The following is a 19,141-nucleotide window of genomic DNA, read 5'->3' as shown; positions in this document are numbered from 1 at the left end:
TGTTAGAACTGAAGTGACCCTTGAGGCGTGTAAATACTTAAACATCAAGAATGGATATAAGTGACACTGTAGTTTGAGGTTATAACTGCTGCTAGATTTGTGTTTGTGGGGAATATTTATTGACTACCTTGGCACCAGTAACTTGGCATGCCCTACTGTCTCCTTCTGTATCAAAAAGAATAAACTCCATTCAGAAGATGAGGGAATTGAACTGAAAAGAGATTAAATACTTTGCTGGGCCAAAATCATTCATGGTTGAAAGAAAATTAGCGATTCTCACATTGAATTGCCAAACTGCTACAGCTGGCAGAGTGCAAACCAGAGCTCTAGCTGCAAGAGAGGCTGGAAGTGCTAGCCTTCTCGACTCCACTGGGTGAGGTATCGTCAGCCTCTCATCAGGGGAAGAGTTTTCTGAGGGACAGAAAAAGGCTCGAATACAGGCAGCAAAACAAGAGTCACAAGTTCACCAGAGTAGCTGACATTGGTGTTTCTGGTGATGGACAAAGTTAGTAATGTGTTCCCTGAGACTACCTCTTCGTATTGTCTTCCATGAGACCACCGAGGTGCAAGGAGATGTTGCTTTAAAACACTCAGTGAACAGAGATAGCGTCACATATTTCCAGTATGTCCACCAGATTGCTAAGTGGTAGAGAAGTAAAGGTGTAAAGGGCATGCCCCTTTCCTTCTAGGTGACAGCTTGGCCATCTTTACAGAGTTTGAATAATGGGAGCGGGTAACTAGGTGTGATGGTTCATATAGCTTGTCAACTGGATAGCGTCTAGAATCACCATGAAGGTAAACCTTTGGGACTGTTGGGGTGTGAGGGGGGTTCTAGATTAGGTTAACTGAAGTGAGAAGAAGATCTACCCTGAGTGTGGCCTGCACTGCTTCATGGGCTGAGGTCTCTGACTGGAAAACAAAGGAGAAAGTGAGCGAAGTCTAGCCTCCATCTCTCTCTGCCTCCTGACTGCCAGGTGCATCGTGATCGTCTGCCTCACGCTCCTGCCACCATGCCTTGCCTACCACCGTGAGCTGGAGCCTTAAACCAGAAGCCAAAGTTAACTCCCATTCCCCTGAACTGTTCTTGTCTGGCAACCTTGACATGGCAACAAGAAAAGTCATATCATAGTCCACGGTGAATTCCATCAGGTGCTTCCTATGCATTCTGAGTCCTGACTGCAACCCTGTAAGATCAGGTTCCCAAGGCCACTTCTTCCCAAAGTATTGTGTACAAGCTCAGAAGGACATGGCCGAGTTACAGTCAATAAGAGGCAAATCCTAGTGTAGAACTCGAGGTCCACCCAACCAACTCCAAATCGAGGAAAGAATAGCTCTGTAGCTTGATGAAATCTCACAGCCGGAAGCGAGGCTGGGACAGGAACACACAGCCTTCTCCCTATAACACCTTGAGCTTCAGATGGGGCTCAAGGGACCCCATTACCTTTGTGTTCCCTTTGCTCTCTTGTGCTGTACTTGTTGGTCCTTGCCTTTGTTGTTCTGAATGCTTTTCGTTTGCTCTGGGTTTTTAAAGCTTGTCCACTTTTTTGCTCGGTCTTTGTGCTCAGACAACGGCCCTCTTAGCTGATCCTGGGAGGGAGATGTTACAGGGCTTACAATACCCAGAGGTATCCTCCAAAAGCAGGCCAAGGAGAATAAGTTCTCAGCCAGGTGACGTTAAGGGTCTAACTTCTCATGGTGAAGCTGCTCCCTGGGATGTGTGATACCCGTCCCCCTTTTTGGAGAGAAAGCCTTGGGTTGTAGCTTCCATCAATGGGACTGCTGGGCTATCTCATGCTGATCACCCACCCTTTCTGCTAGTGAGTTCTTTCCCTTGCAGCGTTGATTAGCTTCTTAACAATAGCGAAGATCTATTGAAGAGGGAACCTGCTCAGGGAACATAATCACTGTGGCTGGGAGCATGACAGAGACATTGAGCAGGTGCCTTCCAACTAGTCCTGTCTACTAGGAAAGAGCTAGTATTCTGAAAGAGTGGTTAGAAGAAATAGAAAGAAGGGTGAGGGGTGAAGAAGAAAAGGAAGAGGAAGAAAAGGAGGACTAGGAAGAAAGAGAGGAGAGAGAGGGGGAGGGAGAGAAAGAGAGGTGGGGGAAGGGGGAAAGAGAGAATGTAATTAGAGCTGTTTTTTTTTTCTTTCCTACCTTCCACCACTTATTCAGGTTCTACCATTAGCTTAGTAGTTTTTGAACTGTCCCTTAATAGGTATGCCATTTCTACATGTACTGGCTAGTTTTATGTCAACTTGACACGAGCTAGAGTCATCAGAGATGAGGAAGCCTCACTGATAAAATGTCTTCATAAGATCAGGCTATAGACATGCCTGTGTGACATTTTCTTGATTAGTGAAACATGGGGGTGGGGGGGCATCCAGCCCATGGTGGGTGGTACCACTCCCGGGCTGGTGGTCCCGGGTTCTATAAGAAAGCAGGCTGAGCAAGCCATGAGGAGCAAGCCAGTAAGCAGCACTCCTTCATGGCCTCTGCATCAGCTCCTGCCTCCAGGTTCCTGTCCTGTTTGGGTTCCTGTCCTGAATTCCTTTGATGATGAACAGTGATATGGAAGTGTGGTGGTATTGTGTTCCCCAAAATATTGTGTATCCTAATAAACTTATCTGGGGTCAGAGAACAGAAAAGCCACAATATTAAATATAGAGGATAGGCAGTGGTAGCCCACACCTTTAATCCTAGCATTCCAGAGGCAGAAATCCATGTGTTCAAGGATACAGCCAAGCATGACTCATGCCTTTAATCTCAGAAAGCCAGCCTTTAATCCCAGGGAGTGGTGGTAGAAAGCAGAAAGATATATAAGGTGTGAGGACCAAAAACTAGAAGCTTTTAGCTGGTTAAGCTTCAGGCTTTCGAGCAACAGTTCAGCTGAGAGCCATTGGGATGAGGACACAGAAGCTTCCAGTCTGAGAAAAAAGGACCAGCTGAGAAGTTGGCCAGGTGAGGTTAGCTGTGGCTCGTTCTGTCTCTCTGATCTTCCAGTATTCATCCCAACAACTGGCCCCGGGTTTGATCTTATTAATAAGAACTGTTAAGATTCATGCTACATGGAAGTGTAAACCACATAACCACCCCCTCTAAGTTTCTTTGGTCATGATGTTTCATTATAGCAATAGTAACCCTAACTAAGACACTACAAAGGAATTAAATATTACTGTTGTATTAGCATCCCAGTAGCATTTCCACTCAGCTCCTGCAAATGGAATTCCATGCCACCACCAACCACCCTCTCTCCCCACCCCACCCCCACCAGTGCAAACTTCAGAGTCATTTGCTGCACCCTAGAGATCATTTTGTCTTCGCAAGACCGAAAAGAAAAACCCATCAGCCGTCAAGGATTTTAATTATTTATTTTTAATTACACAAGCAATGCTTGAATATGCTCCAGTAGTAAAAAATTCACACAATACATATAAAATGAAAATCTCCCCAGGTGAAGAATCTTAAATAGCTCTGGTCTTAATCTAGCAGTCCTCAGCTCTGCTGTGGGCCATTTCTGGGGAAAGGTAGAGAACCTCTCAGGGGTCATGGGCGAAGGTCACGCTTGTATACAGGGAAGGATGGGGAAGCGAAGTGGGTCTTAAGAACTGAGCAGTCAGGGGTGTGCTGTTAGAATTTGTTGTTCCTCACAAAGGAATAACAAGAGGAGAGTGAGCCCCACCCTTTGTGGAGGTTTACCTTCTCTCCAGTCCAGGGGTTCTCAACCTGTAGGTCTTGACCCCTAAGCCCATCAGGAAACACAGATATTTACATTATGATTCATAACAGTAGCAAAATTACAGTTATGGAGTAGCAACGAAAATAATTTTTATGGTTGGGGGTCACCGTAACATGAGGAACTATATTAAGAGGTCTCAGCACTAGGAAAGGTGAGACTCACTACTCTAACCCATGCTGCCTTTAGGCTGGGAGCTTTGGAGGCAAAGACTCGGCATTCTGGCCATATTTAGCCCCAGCAAATGGGAGGATTTTTGTCAAATTCATTTTTTTCCCAACAGCATCCTAATAGTGGTTTTCCCCTTATAACTCAATAAACGCCTTTTATAAATTTGTTCTGGAGCCAAATGGAGATGGATAGAGAGATTTGGGAAAGGAGTCTGGAGCATCATTGCATGGAAGATAGAGATGGAAGCGATCTTAGATCTTAGAGTCATCCTTCACTTTGCAGATGACATTACCAACCTCCAGAAAAGTTAGGTCTCCTGAAACAAACCACACAGGCAGAGACAGTGAAAAAACCCTGCCTAATGCATTGGGATTCTAGATGCCACTGCAACTTACCTAGAGGACTTGAGAAGGTGAAAACAAATCTTGGTCCATATTACCCTCATCTACCTTAGGGCATTATTGCCGGAGTATCTGATGAAATAATGAATGTTAAGTGTTGCTCAATGGCCAAACAATTTTTGAGTACAAAAGAGTGAACTTTGAGTTATTGGAAAAAAATATTCTTACGTATCTGTAGTCCTGTTTCTCAAAACATGATTATCACCTAACTGGATCAAAATTCTTGGGGATTTAGCCCAGGGAGATGAGTTTTTGTTTCATCTTGTTTTGTATTGCTTGTCTTTTTTAAATTCTCTAGGAATTTGATTATGGACTCGGAGTTATATGATGTGGGCATTATTTTTAATTCAGTTAGGTGTACTGTGGAGTGTGGTGCGGGTTATGTTGGAGGATGTCATTAATCTTAGGAAACACATGCTAACATAGTTCTGAGTTGCTTGGGGTTATGGTTTGGTCAGATGTATCCAACCTGCAGCCCAGAGGCTGCACACATCCCAGGTTGCCTATGAATGCAGTCTGATATATTCATAGATGACAACATCATGTTCCAATATCAGGTTGGACACCTCTGGCTTAGGATCACTGTGGTTTAATTAAATATCCTCCCCCAGGCCCATGTGTTCAAGACCTGGTCCTCAGGATGGTCCCTTTGGGAGCTGTTAGAAGCCTTTGAAGATGGTGAAGGTGGTTAGGCTACCGGGCGAACTCCTTTGAAGGAGATATTGGACTCTTGGCTTCTCTCCCTCCTCCTCTCTTTGTTTCCCTTGGATACGAGGCATGCGTTTTTGCTCTGCCACATACTCTTGTCATGGTGTGCTACCTCATAACAGCTCCAAAGACGAGGAGTCAATCATAGACTGAAACTTGCCAAACTGTGAGCTTATATCAGCTCATTGTCATTATAAGTCACTTGCTTCAGGTGTTTGTAATAGTAATAGAAAGCTAACACAGGTACTGTGCATGAAGATGTCTGTCATTTACCTTTAATGGCCCAGTAATTGCATAGACATGTTTGAGTAGCACCAAGTATAGCTGATAAGAGCTAACTTTTTTTTAAAAAAAAAACCTGAGTTATTAGTATATCACATGCATGTTGAGAGTACTATGAATACATTTTCCATACATGCTCAAATTAATTTTATAATCAAATGGCCAGTAATACAAGTTCTCCAGGTGATTCTGAACCTCCCTCCCTCCCTCCCTCCCTCCCTCCCTCTTTCTTTCTTTCTTTCTTTCTTTCTTTCTTTCTTTCTTTCTTTCTTTCTTTCTTTCTTTCTTTCTTTCTTTCTTTCCTTCCTTCCTTCCTTCCTTCCTTCCTTCCTTTCTTTCTTCTCTCTCTCTCTCTCTCTCTCTCTCTCTCTCTCTCTTTCTCTCTCCCTCCCTCCCTCCCTCCCTCCCTCCCTCCTCCCCTCCCTCTCTTTCCTTCCTTCCTTCCTTCCTTCCTCCCTCCCTCCCTCCCTCCCTCCCTCCCTCCCTCCCTCCCTCCCTTCCTTCCTTCCTTTCTTCCTTTGGTATTTTGGTCTTTTTGGTACAAGGTTTTTATGTGTAGCCCTGGCTGTCCTGGAATTTACTCTGTAGATCAGGGTGTCCTGGAATTTACTCTGTAGATCAGGGTGACCTTGAACTCATAGATCTGCCTGCCTTTGCCTCCCAAGTACTGGGATTAAAGGCATGCACAACCATTGTTTTATTTTTTTTAAATGCTTAAGGAATCATTGATGTAGAGCTTGTAGTCTCTGTACAGTCTTTTTCTTTTCTTCCTTGGTGTTTTATAGAACTGGAGCTCCTTTTCCTTAACAATACTTGTGAAGCTTTAGTTTTCTTTGCCTGTCTTGTCTGAGTTGTCTGTCAGACCCAAACACAGAAACAGTGGGCCATCCTTGCCTTTCTAGGCAGGCCTACAGGTGGCATTGAGTTGACTTGAAGGCAGCTAGTAAACCAGTGGTTACCAAACTTGTGTCCCTAGAGAATCTACCTGTAAGTTTTCAGCAGGCAATGAGGTGGAGGCAGGTGGGGTGGAGGCAGGTGAGGTGCAGGCAGGTGGGGTGCAGGCAGGTGGGGTGCAGTCAGGTGGGGTGGAGGCAGGTGGGGTACAGTCAGGTGAGGTGGAGGCAGGTGAGATGCAGGCAGGTGGGGTAGAGGCAGGTGAGATGCAGGCAGGTGGGGTGGAGGCAGGTGGGGTACAGTCAGGTGAGGTGGAGGCAGGTGAGATGCAGGCAGGTGGGGTGCAGGCAGGTGGGGTGCAGGCAGGTGGGGTTCAGGCAGGTGAGGTGGAGGTGGGTGAGGTAGAAATGGGTGACTTTCTAACAGCAGAATTCCCTAATTCCAATGGACATCTAGGTTTGAATTCTTTTGTTTCAAATCTCAGTGGTGGGCTGGAGAGATGGCTAAGCGGTTAAGAGCACTGGCTGTTCTTCCAGAGGTCTTGAGTTCAATTCCCAGCAACCACATGGTGGCTCACAAACATCCGTAATGAAATCTGGTGCCCTCTTCTGGCCTACAGGTGTATACGCAGACAGAACACTGTATACATAATAAATAAATCTTAAAAAAAAAAAAATCTCAGTAGCAGAAAGACAAGATCACAGGTGAAATTCCTACCTTAAAAGCTTTTTAACCTTGTATGAAGAAAAGCTTTGCTTTTTCGTGACATTCTTTTACACTTTATATCATTCATGCCATTTCAAAATAGGGGCCTAGGAGAGAGAAAGTGAATCAACCAGGGCAATTTATAAATGAACACACACAATATCGTTATTTTATTTTATTTTATTTTTTTAGTGAATAACTGGCATGTTCTCTTGTAGAGGTGGTTGCACTTTATTGATGGGTAAAAAGGCCTTTATTCTTTCGTCTCTTATTGCAAATGTATCAACTACCTCAGGAATTTTGGATGAAAAGGTAAAAACATTTTGTCAGCACCAGTGAGTTGGCATCAAAATGAGTGATGTTTTTAATGAGAAACACTTGAGGAACACTTACCAGGCAAGCTGAAAGGGAGACACAGAAACACAAGGAAGAGAAACCCTGACTCACCCCACCCAAGCCCCTTTGTCATTAACAGGTTCTGGGGCCTTGCAGGTCTGGAACAGCTCTCAGGCTGAGCTGGGTCTCTGCTGCAGGAGTCAGCAGGATCCTTCACTGGCACGCCATAAAGCAGCTTCGCCTGCTCTTATGTAATACGTCTTTGCAGCTTAAACCTTTAATTAACCAGAGATGTCATCAAGAAAAGTTTGCCAAGGAAGAGGATGCCTGGTTTAATTAAAAAGATCTTTAATAGTTATTAAGGAAATCAATTTGGAATTCAGGCCTAGGAGCAGAGACGGGGGAAGGAATCAGTGAGAGGAACCTTCCCATCTTTCTGGGTAATGGATTTTAGCCCTGTGATCTGCACTGCTTCAAAATCCCCCAGGCTGGTGGTCCAGCACATGGAGAGAGATGCTTGTCACTCATCGGTTTTTTGAATCTGTATCCCAGATCTGAGAGGCAGTTCTGTCTTAATACAAGAGAAGGCTAACCTTTCTGGAATGCAGTTATCCTGGCAATCAAAAGAAATAGGAAACCTTTATAAATTGAAAATCTCCTACCTCATAAGTATAAACGATTTCTTTTCCCCAAAGAGACGCATTATTTTTCCCTGAGGATTTGTGCTTGGACTGTACATCAGGCTTCTTTTCCATTAACGTTCAAACTGGCCTTTGTCGGATCAAGCCGGAGAAGGGGATTTGGTTCTTTTGTGCACAAGAGAAATATTATTTTTCACTTGTCTCATGAAAATGAGGACACAAAAGGTGAGACAGCCAGAGGATGGGTGAAATAAATTGTCTTGCATAGAGAAAACTACAACAGGGGGATGATATTTATATCATTTTCCCATGAAGCGCAGTTAAGTTCAAATGCTTAAAGCACTTTTCAAATAATCTATGTTTAATTAATATTTGTACTGCACTTAGCAAGTGAAATGGAAGACAGGTGCAGAGCATGGCTCTAAAAATGATTTTCCTGTTGGGATGTGGCTAATTTTCCGTTGGACCAAGGTACCTCCATCCAGGAGACCTACTGTCACCCAGCAGAGACATGAGGAGGGACCAGGTCTTGAATGCTCAAGCTTTTCTTCACATTGCCAGTTTATATTTTTTGAGAGAGAGGGGGGAAGGCTATTTATTGATATTCCTCAGAGCAAACTGCTTGGAGTCTGAGCTGATAGTAGCGTGGCTGTTTTGTGGATTCTCTGGAACCTTCTGAGTTCAGTGGCTTCCCCATCTCCATTCCCAGAAGTATCTCAGCTCCCTCTTCCTCTTGGCCTGTCAAACCTAGGGAAGACTGTCCCTTTGGAGCACGGTGTATAGTGAGGAGGCTTGAGAACTACAGGAGGGTAGATATGGGACAGTCCAGGCTTGACCATGAACACACGGTCTTGCTGCTGCTGGCTGATGAGAGATTTTTCTGGGCTACAATTTCTTCAAGCACAAACCAAAGAGTGCTGAGATAAATGATCTCCAAGGTTCTCGTTGGACCCTATGATTCTGATCCATCTCCCTCCTTTTCCTAGCTAAGTCTCCAAGGTAGGAGGCAGTATCCAGGAACATCTGCTTGTGGCCACGTATAAACTGGCAAGCAGCAGGCTAGATCCAGATTACATACCTGTTTTGTTTACTCCATTTTTTTTTTCCATTTGTTTTTTTGGTAAGGGGACGGGTTATTGAGTAAGCTACCAACTGTTAAGATCCTCCGGGAGACATCATGAATTCACATCACCATCTAGACATCTGTGTCTGTTGAGAATCTGGCAAGCTATCATCGCTACAGTTGATTTGTGTTGGTGGTGACCAGGTATAGTTAGTCACTGCTGGACTTCCATGGCCCCCCACATTCCCTGCTGCTGTGATCACTGTGCCCTACACCCCAATGTTCCTGCTTCTGTTTTCATCATGCTCACACCACTACTCCTCGGCTTCCTCTCACTTCATCCATTCATATGGCTCTCGTGGCATATGTAGGCATGTGGACCAGAGGGAGAGGTGGTTGTGAGGATGAGTAGAGTATGGGTTTGGGAACTCCTTGTCCTCTGAAGGAACCCAGGTGCTTCCCAGGATCTGTGAGCTGCTGTGTGGGTGAAACATCTTTAGTAGTATGTGTGGGATCAGAAAATGCCCTGACATCATTGTGTGATTACCTTATGCAAAGCCCCCTTAATTTGTCCATATTGTCAATAATAGTCCTGTGTGACTATTTGTGGTGATATATTGTGTACCCTAAATGTGGTGATAAATTGTGTACCCTAATAAACTTATCTGGGGATCAGAGGATAGAGCCAGCCACTAGATTAGACATAGAGGCCAGACAGCGGTGGCATACACCCTTAATCCTATCACTTGGGAGGCAGAGATCCATCTGGATCTCTGTGAGTTCAAGGCCACACTGGAAACAGAGCCAGGCATTGGTGGCACACACCTTTAATCCCAGTACTGGGAAGCACACACATCTTTAATCTCAGGAAATGATGTCGGGGCAGAAAAAGGTATATAAAGTGTAAGGAAACAGGAACTCATGCTCTTGAGGCTAAGGATTTCGTAGAGGTAAGTACGTGGTTGGCTTGTTCTGTTTCTCTGCTCTTTCAGCTTTCACCCCAATACCTGGCTCCGGGCTTTTTTTTTTTTTTTATTAATAAGAACTTTTTTTTTTTTTTTTTTTTTTTTTTTTTTTTTTTTTGGTTTTTTGAGACAGGGTTTCTCTGTGTAGCTTTGCGCCTTTCCTGGAGCTCACTTGGTAGCCCAGGCTGGCCTCGAACTCACAGAGATCCGCCTGGCTCTGCCTCCCGAGTGCTGGGATTAAAGGCGTGCGCCACCAACACCCGGCCGTACTTTTAAGATTCATGTTACAACTATTTAGGGCATCTCAAACTCAGTATATATATAAATTTGAAGAGCAAGGACCCATGTTTTAAGCAATCTTTCTTATTCATCAAATTTATTATCTATACCACAAATGTCTTGAGCATGACAGGGGACATTGTTGACAGTTGTGCCAGAAATATGAGTAGAAGAAACCCAAGCAAACTGAGGCATTGGGGCCACTCTTCTCAGCTAGTACCGCTACAGGAAAAGTGCCCTCAGCCTCGGTTGGTTGTTCGAGTGGCTATCCACTCTTAGGGCGTGCTTGGCACCTCTTTGAAGTTCCTGGCAGATTCGAGAGGCCTATATAGACTTAGCTTTCCTGTTCACTTTGACCGTAGGCTCATACCTTCAAGCTGAAGCCTACCAATAAAGATGGATTGTATGTGACTATCATATATAAAGCAGGTGGGATCCAGGGCATGACAACCGCCATTGGGTTTCCCGATTCTGCAGACTAGGCTCTTCACTAGCTAATTTGAGTTAAAGATTTTCCTTCTGTGTTTTTTTTTTCTTTTTTTTTTCCATTAAGCTGAGTCACTCCTTCTCACTAGCAAGAACATTGCATTTTCTATGCAAAACGTGGGGGAGGGGCCACCATCCCTGATGATCAAACCAGTTTCTACAGTCAGATAAGACCTATCATTGTAGCCGTAGTAAATTTTACGCTTGGCATTTGGATAAGGAACAAAGAAAGTTTGGGGGGTATTTCAAAATAATGGAAAAGCAGGCTTTTGAAATGCAAAAATCTAAATCCCTTTGAAGGAAACAAATTATACAGTAGTGCATAAGAAAATAAAAAGGCGGAGGGAAGGGCTGAGGTGGTGGGAGCATAAAGTAAAATGTTTAATAGATAAAGGTTCAGAGAGGTGACCGCCAGGTGCCTTAACCCGTACATAGATAGAGCCACCCATGTCCTCATCAAAGATGAGGGGAAAAGGCATCCGGCTTTACTCCTCTGACGAAAAGGGTACCAACGTGGCCGAATGGGCAGGCATGGGCTTCGTAATAGCTCCTTCTCCTTTGCACTCAGCCCAGATGATTCCATCGCTCAGTGCAGAAAAAGCCTTGGTAGGAGACCTGGGACGTGTGATTTTTTTGACAGGATCTACGGTAGAGAGAAAAAAACAAGAACGCAGAGGCAGAGGGGGTTGATGCATTATTTACAGCTAACACTTGAGCAGGGCCCACTGCAGGGGCTGGCTCAAAGACTGTAGGGCTGTGGAATAAAGACAGGCATCTTTGAATTCTCCCTATCACTTTTTTTTTTTTTTTTTTTTTTTTTTTGCTGGGGAACCCGGCCAGGGCTGGAACAGCATGCCAGCCTCTCATCTTACTGAGCCAGCCACCATCTGCCTTGCCCCTGTTCACCTTTCCCCCTGGCCTAGAAAAGGTAAACTCTTCCACAGAATACCACCTAGCCCCAGTAGGTCAAAAATCTGTGAGGCTGGCCGTTAGGGGCATCACACGCAGGGGCGGTGACAGGTCTGGTGAGTGTTCAGATGGCAAGATACGCATGCAGCCACCCGTGCAAGAACACACACACACACACATGCACGCTCCCGGGTGGGCAGCGAGGAGGGACTTGATCCAGAAGGAACAAAGGGTGTGCAGGGAGCTGAAGGAGAATGACAGGCCCAGGCAGACAGCTAAAAGAAACCGAAAGCCCAAGTGTGAAAACCCACAGCACACGCCGCCGCCGCCGGAGAGCATATGCATCGGACTTCACAGCTTCCTCCTGTTTCCAGCTTACATTTGCTCCATATGCTGCTTTACACAGCTTTCTGGGACCATAATGGGTTTTATTCTGTAGTTTTTATACTAACATGAATGACTCACATCTGCTCCAGTACCCAATTTGCTCTCTAATGTCTTCGCCTGTGAGGAGGGAACAGCTTCTCCTGAACTTACCAACGACAGGAGCGGCGCAGCGTCCAAATCCAGGGGAAAAGGCAGGGTTAGACTTGGAAATGTGTCAGCTGAGGGGTTCTTTGCAGAACTGGAACGTGGAGAAATATGAACTGGCTCAAGAATCATGACCAAGAGGTAGCTCTATTTAGCCTGCTAAATGAGAGTCCTAATTCAGAGCAGATTTTTTGTTGTTGTTGTTATTTTCTTTTTTCATTTCCTGCCAAAATCTTTTGCTCGGAGCTTTTCCTCCCTCTATTGATCATGATGAGAAAGCTGTAGTTTGGGTTGGTCACCAGTGATAGAGTTAATGCCCCCTGTGGGATCAATCGAGCACTGTGTTATTTAGGCTGTTTTGTATTAGTGTGTGAGTGCATAAGCACAGGCATGTGGGGACCAGAGGATAACCTTGGGTGTTTTTCTCAGGCATCATTCATCTTGTGTTTTTAAGGCAGGGTCTCCAGCTGGCCTGGAACTCACCAAGCAGACTAGGGTAGCTGGCTAGTGAACCCTTAGGGACCGCCGTTCCTGTCTCTGCCTCCTCAGCTCTGGGTTTATGAAGTACAGCTTCCTTTTTTCCCTTCCTTCCTTCCTTCCTTCCTTCCTTCCTTCCTTCCTTCCTTCCTTCCTTCCTTCCTTCCTTCTCTCTTCCTTCTCTCTTCCTTCCTTTCTTTCTAAGTGAGTTCTGGCAATGGGACTCAGAACCTTGTACTTGCAAACACTTGAACAGACTGAGCCATTGCCAAGCCCCCAAGCCTGGTGATGAAACAGTTTTAAATATCTGTCCAAGCTTGGGGACCTCTAGATATATTGGATCTCAGGAGAGATCTACAGTGCTGGGATCTGCACGGAGATTAAAGACTCACCTGTAATCTACTCCAATTCAAATGCCAATATGCCCTCTGGTTGGGTCAGGTAATGGCACTTAGCAAAATTGGATTCTTTAGAAATCTGTCAAGGCCCAGGCACTCCTCCCCATGTGAGAGGAAGGCAAAATAACGATGTAAGAGCAAGTGCTTGCTTTAGAAGAGAATCTCCAGTCTCCCCAGCATTATACAGGCCTTCCTACCGAGACGTCTCACCCCAGGGCCTTGGTTTCCCCATATGCCAGCCAGTCTGAATGAAGCACCTCAGCAGCAGGCAGTGTGGGGCTGCACCATCTCAAGAGCTTGGCGGTGGTGTTGTGTAACTGTCTGCCATCTGTTACTCAGAAGCAGCAGCATCACAAAGCGCTGAGCAATGGACTCTGCTGCTGCTGCTGCTGCTGTGCCTGCCTAGAGCACTGAGCAGCTCCACAGCTTGCTTGAGGGGTGGGCGTGGGTCCCCTGCAGAGCCGACACAGAACACTTTGGAGGTCCAGGACCAGGGACCTAGGGTGAGGCTCCTGGAATAGATCCGGGGGGCTCAGAAAGCTGCCGCGTCCCAGCCCTCCTACGGCGGCAGTTATTTGCCCAGGCCTTTGGCTGCCTGAAGCATTAACTGGAGAGTAGGAGGTTAGGAGTCCAACAAAGAGACAAGTGTGGGACATCAGCAGTCAGCGGGGGGTCTGTGTGTGGTGCTCAGCAAACTCAGCTGTATCTGGAAATGGGCTGGCAAGCTTTTTTTTTTTCTGGCTGTTGGATTTCCACAGCTGTTTCCAACCCCCCAGTTTCTTAACCTCCAGCCTCTTACCTCCAGGACTCTCCAGGGCTGTTGGGCAGGGCTGCCTTACGGCTGAAACACAAGGTCCGGTACCGGTACCAAACACCGGAGGCTTTGTGTGGGCTCCGCTGTTTCTGAGCATGTGTCTTGAGGGCTCCATAGCACTGGAGGAAATCTGGAGACTTGATTGACACCTTTCCTACCTGTAGTCAGGTGTGGGCGCTGCCCTGATGCCGAGCTCTAGCTCGGTGAATGAAGATGTAGGGAAGATGCAGCCGCATTACTTGCTGCGTCATCCTCACCTGAAGAAACTTGGAGCCAGGATCCCTCTAACTCAAACGGCGTGGCTCCAGTGGCCACGGCTCCCCAGACTGCGCACGATTTTCACCTTTTCTCTCTGAACTCTCAGGGAAGACAGATAGATGCCTGGCATTCAGTGTTCACATCCATTTTAAGATGCAGAATCTAATAGGGAAGGTATAGGATGCAGCTGTGATTTGCACGGTTGATGTAGGTAGGCTTGGTTAGGAACCATTCCCTATTAGATATGGTTAGAATGCCAGCCTACCTCAGGCCTGTGTGGGAACTGGATTCAGAATGTCCCCTGTCTCTAAATCCTAGTGGCTTTTGTCTGTAACTGGAGGGCATATTCCTTAAAAGCAGTTGGGAAAGGGATTTTGAAAGAGACTTGCGTGTACCTAGTGCTCCAATTCCCACCATCACTTTCTCACAGCTTCCTATAGTTGCCCTAACTTTAGGTCCCCTCTCCAGCAAGCCCCGGTACTTTACAAGGAGAGAAAACTCCTCAGGGAGATAATTTTTGCCTTAATTTTTAAAAGGACATCTTTCAAGTTAAATTTAGACCCGGCTCAGTTTTCCATTAAGCAGAGAAAGTTGCCAGGCACCTGCTCACAGGCAAAGACATGCCCTGGGGAGATGGCTGAACTCGACCTTGGCCCTGAATGGCCAAGCAAGTGTGCCTGGACTTGAGGCAGCATCTGGGTCAGCCCCACTCTCCCCGTGTTGGCTCCGGGGCTACAGGACCCTGATGCGAGCTCCACGCGCAGCGCCCCGCGGCGAACGGGAACTCCTCCCAGGCCGTGCTTCACCTGGCGCGGGTTGGTCCTGGTCCGGTCCTTAAGTCTCAGCTTGCAGCGGGTGTAGCTAGCATTCCTGTCACTTGTGCCCGCCCTATCCCGCCCCTCACGGCCCCAGCCCGGGATGGTCCGAGAGCTGCAACCAAGGTCCCTGAACGAGCACGGTGCTCCTCGGTCGGCGGGAGGCGGTAGCGCCCCCTCTCAGAGCCCGGTTCGCTCCCGCCCCGCTCTCTTCTCCCTCGGAGTCAGTCTGTCTGTCGGGCCCGCCCTCCCTCCGCGCTCCCTCCTCCTCGTGCTCCTCCGGGGGTGCCGGGCACAGCCTCAGATTCCACCTTCCCGGCTGCTCCAGTCAGTTTCCCTCGCGGCAGCCGCGGGCAAAGGCAGCCGCGGCGAGCAGCAGCAGCTCGGCGGTCACCGCGGCTCTCCGGCTGGAGCGGGCGCCCGACTGAGCTGCCCCTCGCCCCTTCCCGGTCGCGTCTCGAGTCTCCGGCGCCCCTCGCCCCGGCTGTGGCTTCTCTCCGAAGCGGGCGGGGCAGGATCCCACCACCCAACATCGGGATCCCGGGAGCAGCGTTTCTCTTAGAGCGAGGCGCTCGGCGACTCGTGCCCCGCCGCCCCTGACCGCCGGGGGGTGCCCCAGGGACGCGTCGCCGCCGAGAGGAGCAGGCAGAGGGGACCATGCGGCGCCTGACTCGCCGCCTGGCGCTGCCCATCTTCGGGGTGCTCTGGATCACCGTGCTGCTGTTCTTCTGGGTCACCAAGAGGAAGTTGGAGGTGCCGCTGGGACCCGAAGTGCAGACCCCCAAGGTATGCCGTTTGGTGGCGCGCAGGGCGCGGGGCACTGGCCGGTGGGAGGGCGCGCGGTTTTACGCGCGCGGGGTTTCAGGGTTCCAAGGCAGCCGGGGGTCTGGGTGCCGCGAGCAGGTAACAGGCGCGGGATGCGGCCATGGGGAGGTGCTTGAGGAATTTAAGAAGCTTCGGGCGTCTCTGGATCCCTGGCGTGTGTAAGTGCCAGTGGGTGTGGGTGGTGGGCGCGCGCTCGTGGACAGAGCGGGGCTCCCAACTTAAGTAGCAGTCCGGTGGCCGAGGGGGCGCTGCGGACCAGCCACCCTGGGACTGGCAGTCAGTGGGTGCCGCTGGAGGGTCACTGGAGGTTGGCTGGGTTGGCGATGCTGGCACCCGTGAGAAGTCTGCATGTTCGGACCTCCTTCCCTCCGCCGCTGCCAGGCCCCAGGGGAGGAGGTTGATGATCCGGGTGCGCAGCGCACGTGAGCCACACTAGCGAGCTCCCTTGGAGCTTTCCCAGACGGTGCCTTCCCTGCCCACCCGGCCTGGCCTGGTGGCACCTGGCTCTGTAACTGTTCTCCAGCCTGTTAGCTGAGGTGGAAGTTGAATGCGTTCAGAACACCACGAAGGAGCCCCCAAGAACGGAAAGCTTCCTACTGGCAGGGAGTTTGGGAAATGGGAATCCAAGTGGCTTTTCTAACTCTTGACCAGGGGTGCAGCCCAAAGGAGTGGGAGGTTCCCCCTACAGTTTCATGCTTGAGATTCAGAGCCCTTGTCCTTTTCCACAGCCTTGAACAGGGGAAAGAGAGCGAGGCCTCCGGGGGATTTGCTGGCAGCTAAACAACCTTTATGAGTTCAGGGCAGTCTGTAGGAGTGGGAGGGGGCCTTGGAGGAGCTTGTGGTCTGAAAGAGGAGGACTGATGAGCACCAGTGTGTTGAATAGGAGGGGATCTCATCACCGAGTATAGCAGGGAGGGCCTACTGTGTGCTGAGTGCCCAGTGGGCGCTTTCTTCATACGTCGTTGTTGAATAGTGTTCTTACTTCATAGATGGGGAAACAGGTTGAGAGTCTTTAAATAACTCACCTTACTTGGATCATTCTGGATTTGAACTCAAACCTCCACATTCAGGATTTGCCCACTTGGATCCTATAGACTCTCCTCTAAACCAAGTCCACTGTCACTTGTGCTTTGGAATCTCGCCAATGTTAGCTGATCAAAACAAGCATTTAGTTAGCACCCATATACCCCGGCTATTGTGAGCTGCCACGAAATGCCGAGGTCCAGGGTTTGCTCCTAGGTTTTATTCGTCCGTGGTCCGGGACGTGCAGGACTGACAGCCAAATGGTTTCACTGCCCCGGGTGTCATGAGAACCCGGGCTTCCTGGAGGAGGACACAACAGCCGAGTTGAGAAGGATACACCATTGGCCAGTCGGCAGAGGGCATTCGAGGTGCGGATGAAGTCAGGGGACTGAGGTGGCAGGGGGCAGCTTGTATGGGTCTAATCAGGGAGGGCCACGGACATTAGGGTCTAGGGAGGGGGTTACATAGGGAAGTGATACCGTGGATTGGCATGGCCACCAGCCAGTCTTTGTAGTACAGGATCTATTTTCTCACTGATGCAGACCCTGACCACAGATCTGCAGGGATTTTTTTTTTTCCTTTTTCCCTAGGCGGTTCTGCTCTGTGTGATGCAGTTAATGATGCCTGCAGGGACATGAACTTTCTCTGTTTTGGACTGAATCTCATTACCTTAAGCTGACTTATTCCTAGTTTTGCCCCAGGGATCTGGGACAAGAGCTCTTTTTCCTTTGGAGGTGCTCTGTGTTGCTACACCTTTCTCACCTTTTAATCATGGTCTGTGCTCAACACACATTTAGTGACAGGAGGAGCTATGTACCTAACAGGCACTGTGCTAGTTTTGGGTGCTGCCTTTGGTTTGTGTGTGTGTGTGTGTGTGTGTGTGTGTGTGTGTGAGCTCTGGGGAGTTCCTTGGTGATGTAGAATCATCAAGCGATGTGTAAGCGATGAGTGGTCTCATATGAGGAAGAAGCCTGTTCTTTGCCTGAACATTTGACCCACTCCTCATTTTTGTATATCCTTCTAAAAGTCTCATTTATTCTTAGCTCTCGAGATTTGACCACATTTTATTATTAGGTGTACTCCTTCCCCCCTTTTGGGTTAGTGTTCTTCTACAACCCATTTTCACTTTTATGTGTGTCTCCATAAATGTCTTGTGTATATTTTTATATATATTTATGGATGAGCATTTTTCTGGATCTTTGTGTGTGTGTGTGTGTGTGTGTGTGTGTGTGTGTGTGTGTGTGTGTGTGTCTTAGTCTTCATTACGGTCACTATTGCAGTGATGAAACACCATGACCAAAAGGGTTTATTTGGCTTACACTTTCTTGTCACTGTCAGCATCAAAGGAAGTTGAAACAGGAACTCAGAGCCAGAACCTGGAGGCAGGAGCTGATACAGAGGTCATGGAGGGGTGCTGCTTACTAGCTTGCTCCCCATGGCTTGCTCAGCCTGCTTTCTTATAGAACCCAGGACCAGCAGCCCAGGGATGGCACCAGCCACAATGGGCTGAGCCCTCCTCCATTGATCACTAATTAAGAAAATGCCCTACAAGCCTGCCCACAGCCCAATCGTATGGAGGCATTTTCCCTTTCTTTCTTTCTTTCTTTCTTTCTTTCTTTCTTTCTTTCTTTCTTTCTTTCTTTCTTTCTTTCTTTCTTTCTTTCTTTTCTTCCTTCCTTCCTTCCTTCCTTCCTTCTCTCTCTCTCTCTCTCTTTCCCAAAACAGGGTTTCTCTGTGTAGTTTTGGAGCCTGTCCTGGATCTCACTCTGTAGACCAGGCTGGCCTCAAACTCACAGAGATCCGCCTGCCTCTGCCTCCCGAGTGCTGGGATTAAAGGCGTGCGCCATCAGCGCTCGGCTTGGAGGCATTTTCTTAACTGAGGTTCCCTCCCCTCAGATGACTTTAGTTTGTATCAAGCTGACATAAAACTATCCTTTCGCAGTGTGTATCTCAGGAAAGGTGAGACCAGGCAGCTTTATGTCCCATGATTGGTGTGAACGGAAACTTTGTGTGATGTGTCTAGAGGAACACAGTATTCTCCCCCAACTTGCCTGCGTGTTAGAATTGTCTGGAGAACCTGACTGGCATAGAGATTCTTGAGTTTATTATGGGGATGATGATTCTGTTGATTTGGGAGAAGGTCCTAGAATTAGTCCTTCTGCGAATGTGTCACGTGACTGTAAAGCAGCACTTGAGAAATAGATGAAGAATGCCAAGTCTGTTGTTTTGTTGCTTTGTGTGAACATGGCCAAATGAGTCGTCTCCTCCACGAGTGTGATCACAACTAAGTCAGTGTGAACCTTTGCATGCAGGAAGTAGAAACCCATAATGTAGTGCTTTCCCAGCTCACAGACTTCGTTTCCCATATTAGCTCATTTAATCTTCCCAGAAGCCAACAAGGGAGCTAATACTTTGTTTTACAGG

At 47.9% G+C, this 19,141-nt stretch overlaps 2 protein-coding genes across 3 annotated transcripts in view; one reads left to right on the top strand and one right to left on the bottom strand.

The window, feature by feature from the left end:
* Positions 1–11,025: 11,025 nt before the first annotated feature.
* Positions 11,026–15,561, bottom strand: LOC143270281 (uncharacterized). The gene is made up of 2 exons (XM_076559608.1): positions 12,114–15,561; positions 11,026–11,310 (listed from the first exon to the last, which is right to left on the bottom strand). The coding sequence occupies exon 1, from the start codon at positions 15,559–15,561 to the stop codon at positions 15,094–15,096; it is 468 nt and encodes a 155-aa protein (XP_076415723.1). The 3' UTR covers positions 11,026–11,310; positions 12,114–15,093.
* Galnt14 (polypeptide N-acetylgalactosaminyltransferase 14) overlaps positions 15,521–19,141 on the top strand; it is a 224,422-nt gene continuing 220,801 nt past the window's right edge. Inside the window, exon 1 of one of the 2 annotated variants that reach the window (XM_006990687.4) lies at positions 15,521–15,655. In XM_006990687.4, coding sequence (XP_006990749.1) covers positions 15,527–15,655 — 129 coding nt within the window. In that variant the 5' untranslated portion in view covers positions 15,521–15,526. Of the gene's footprint in view, positions 15,656–15,726; positions 15,853–19,141 lie in introns of those variants that run through there. The other variant, XM_042266768.2, reaches the window with a different exon arrangement.

This window comes from Peromyscus maniculatus, chromosome 22, assembly GCF_049852395.1.
Source record: "Peromyscus maniculatus bairdii isolate BWxNUB_F1_BW_parent chromosome 22, HU_Pman_BW_mat_3.1, whole genome shotgun sequence".
Lineage (NCBI taxonomy): Eukaryota > Metazoa > Chordata > Mammalia > Rodentia > Cricetidae > Peromyscus > Peromyscus maniculatus.
This window is presented reverse-complemented; position numbering and strand designations above follow the sequence as displayed.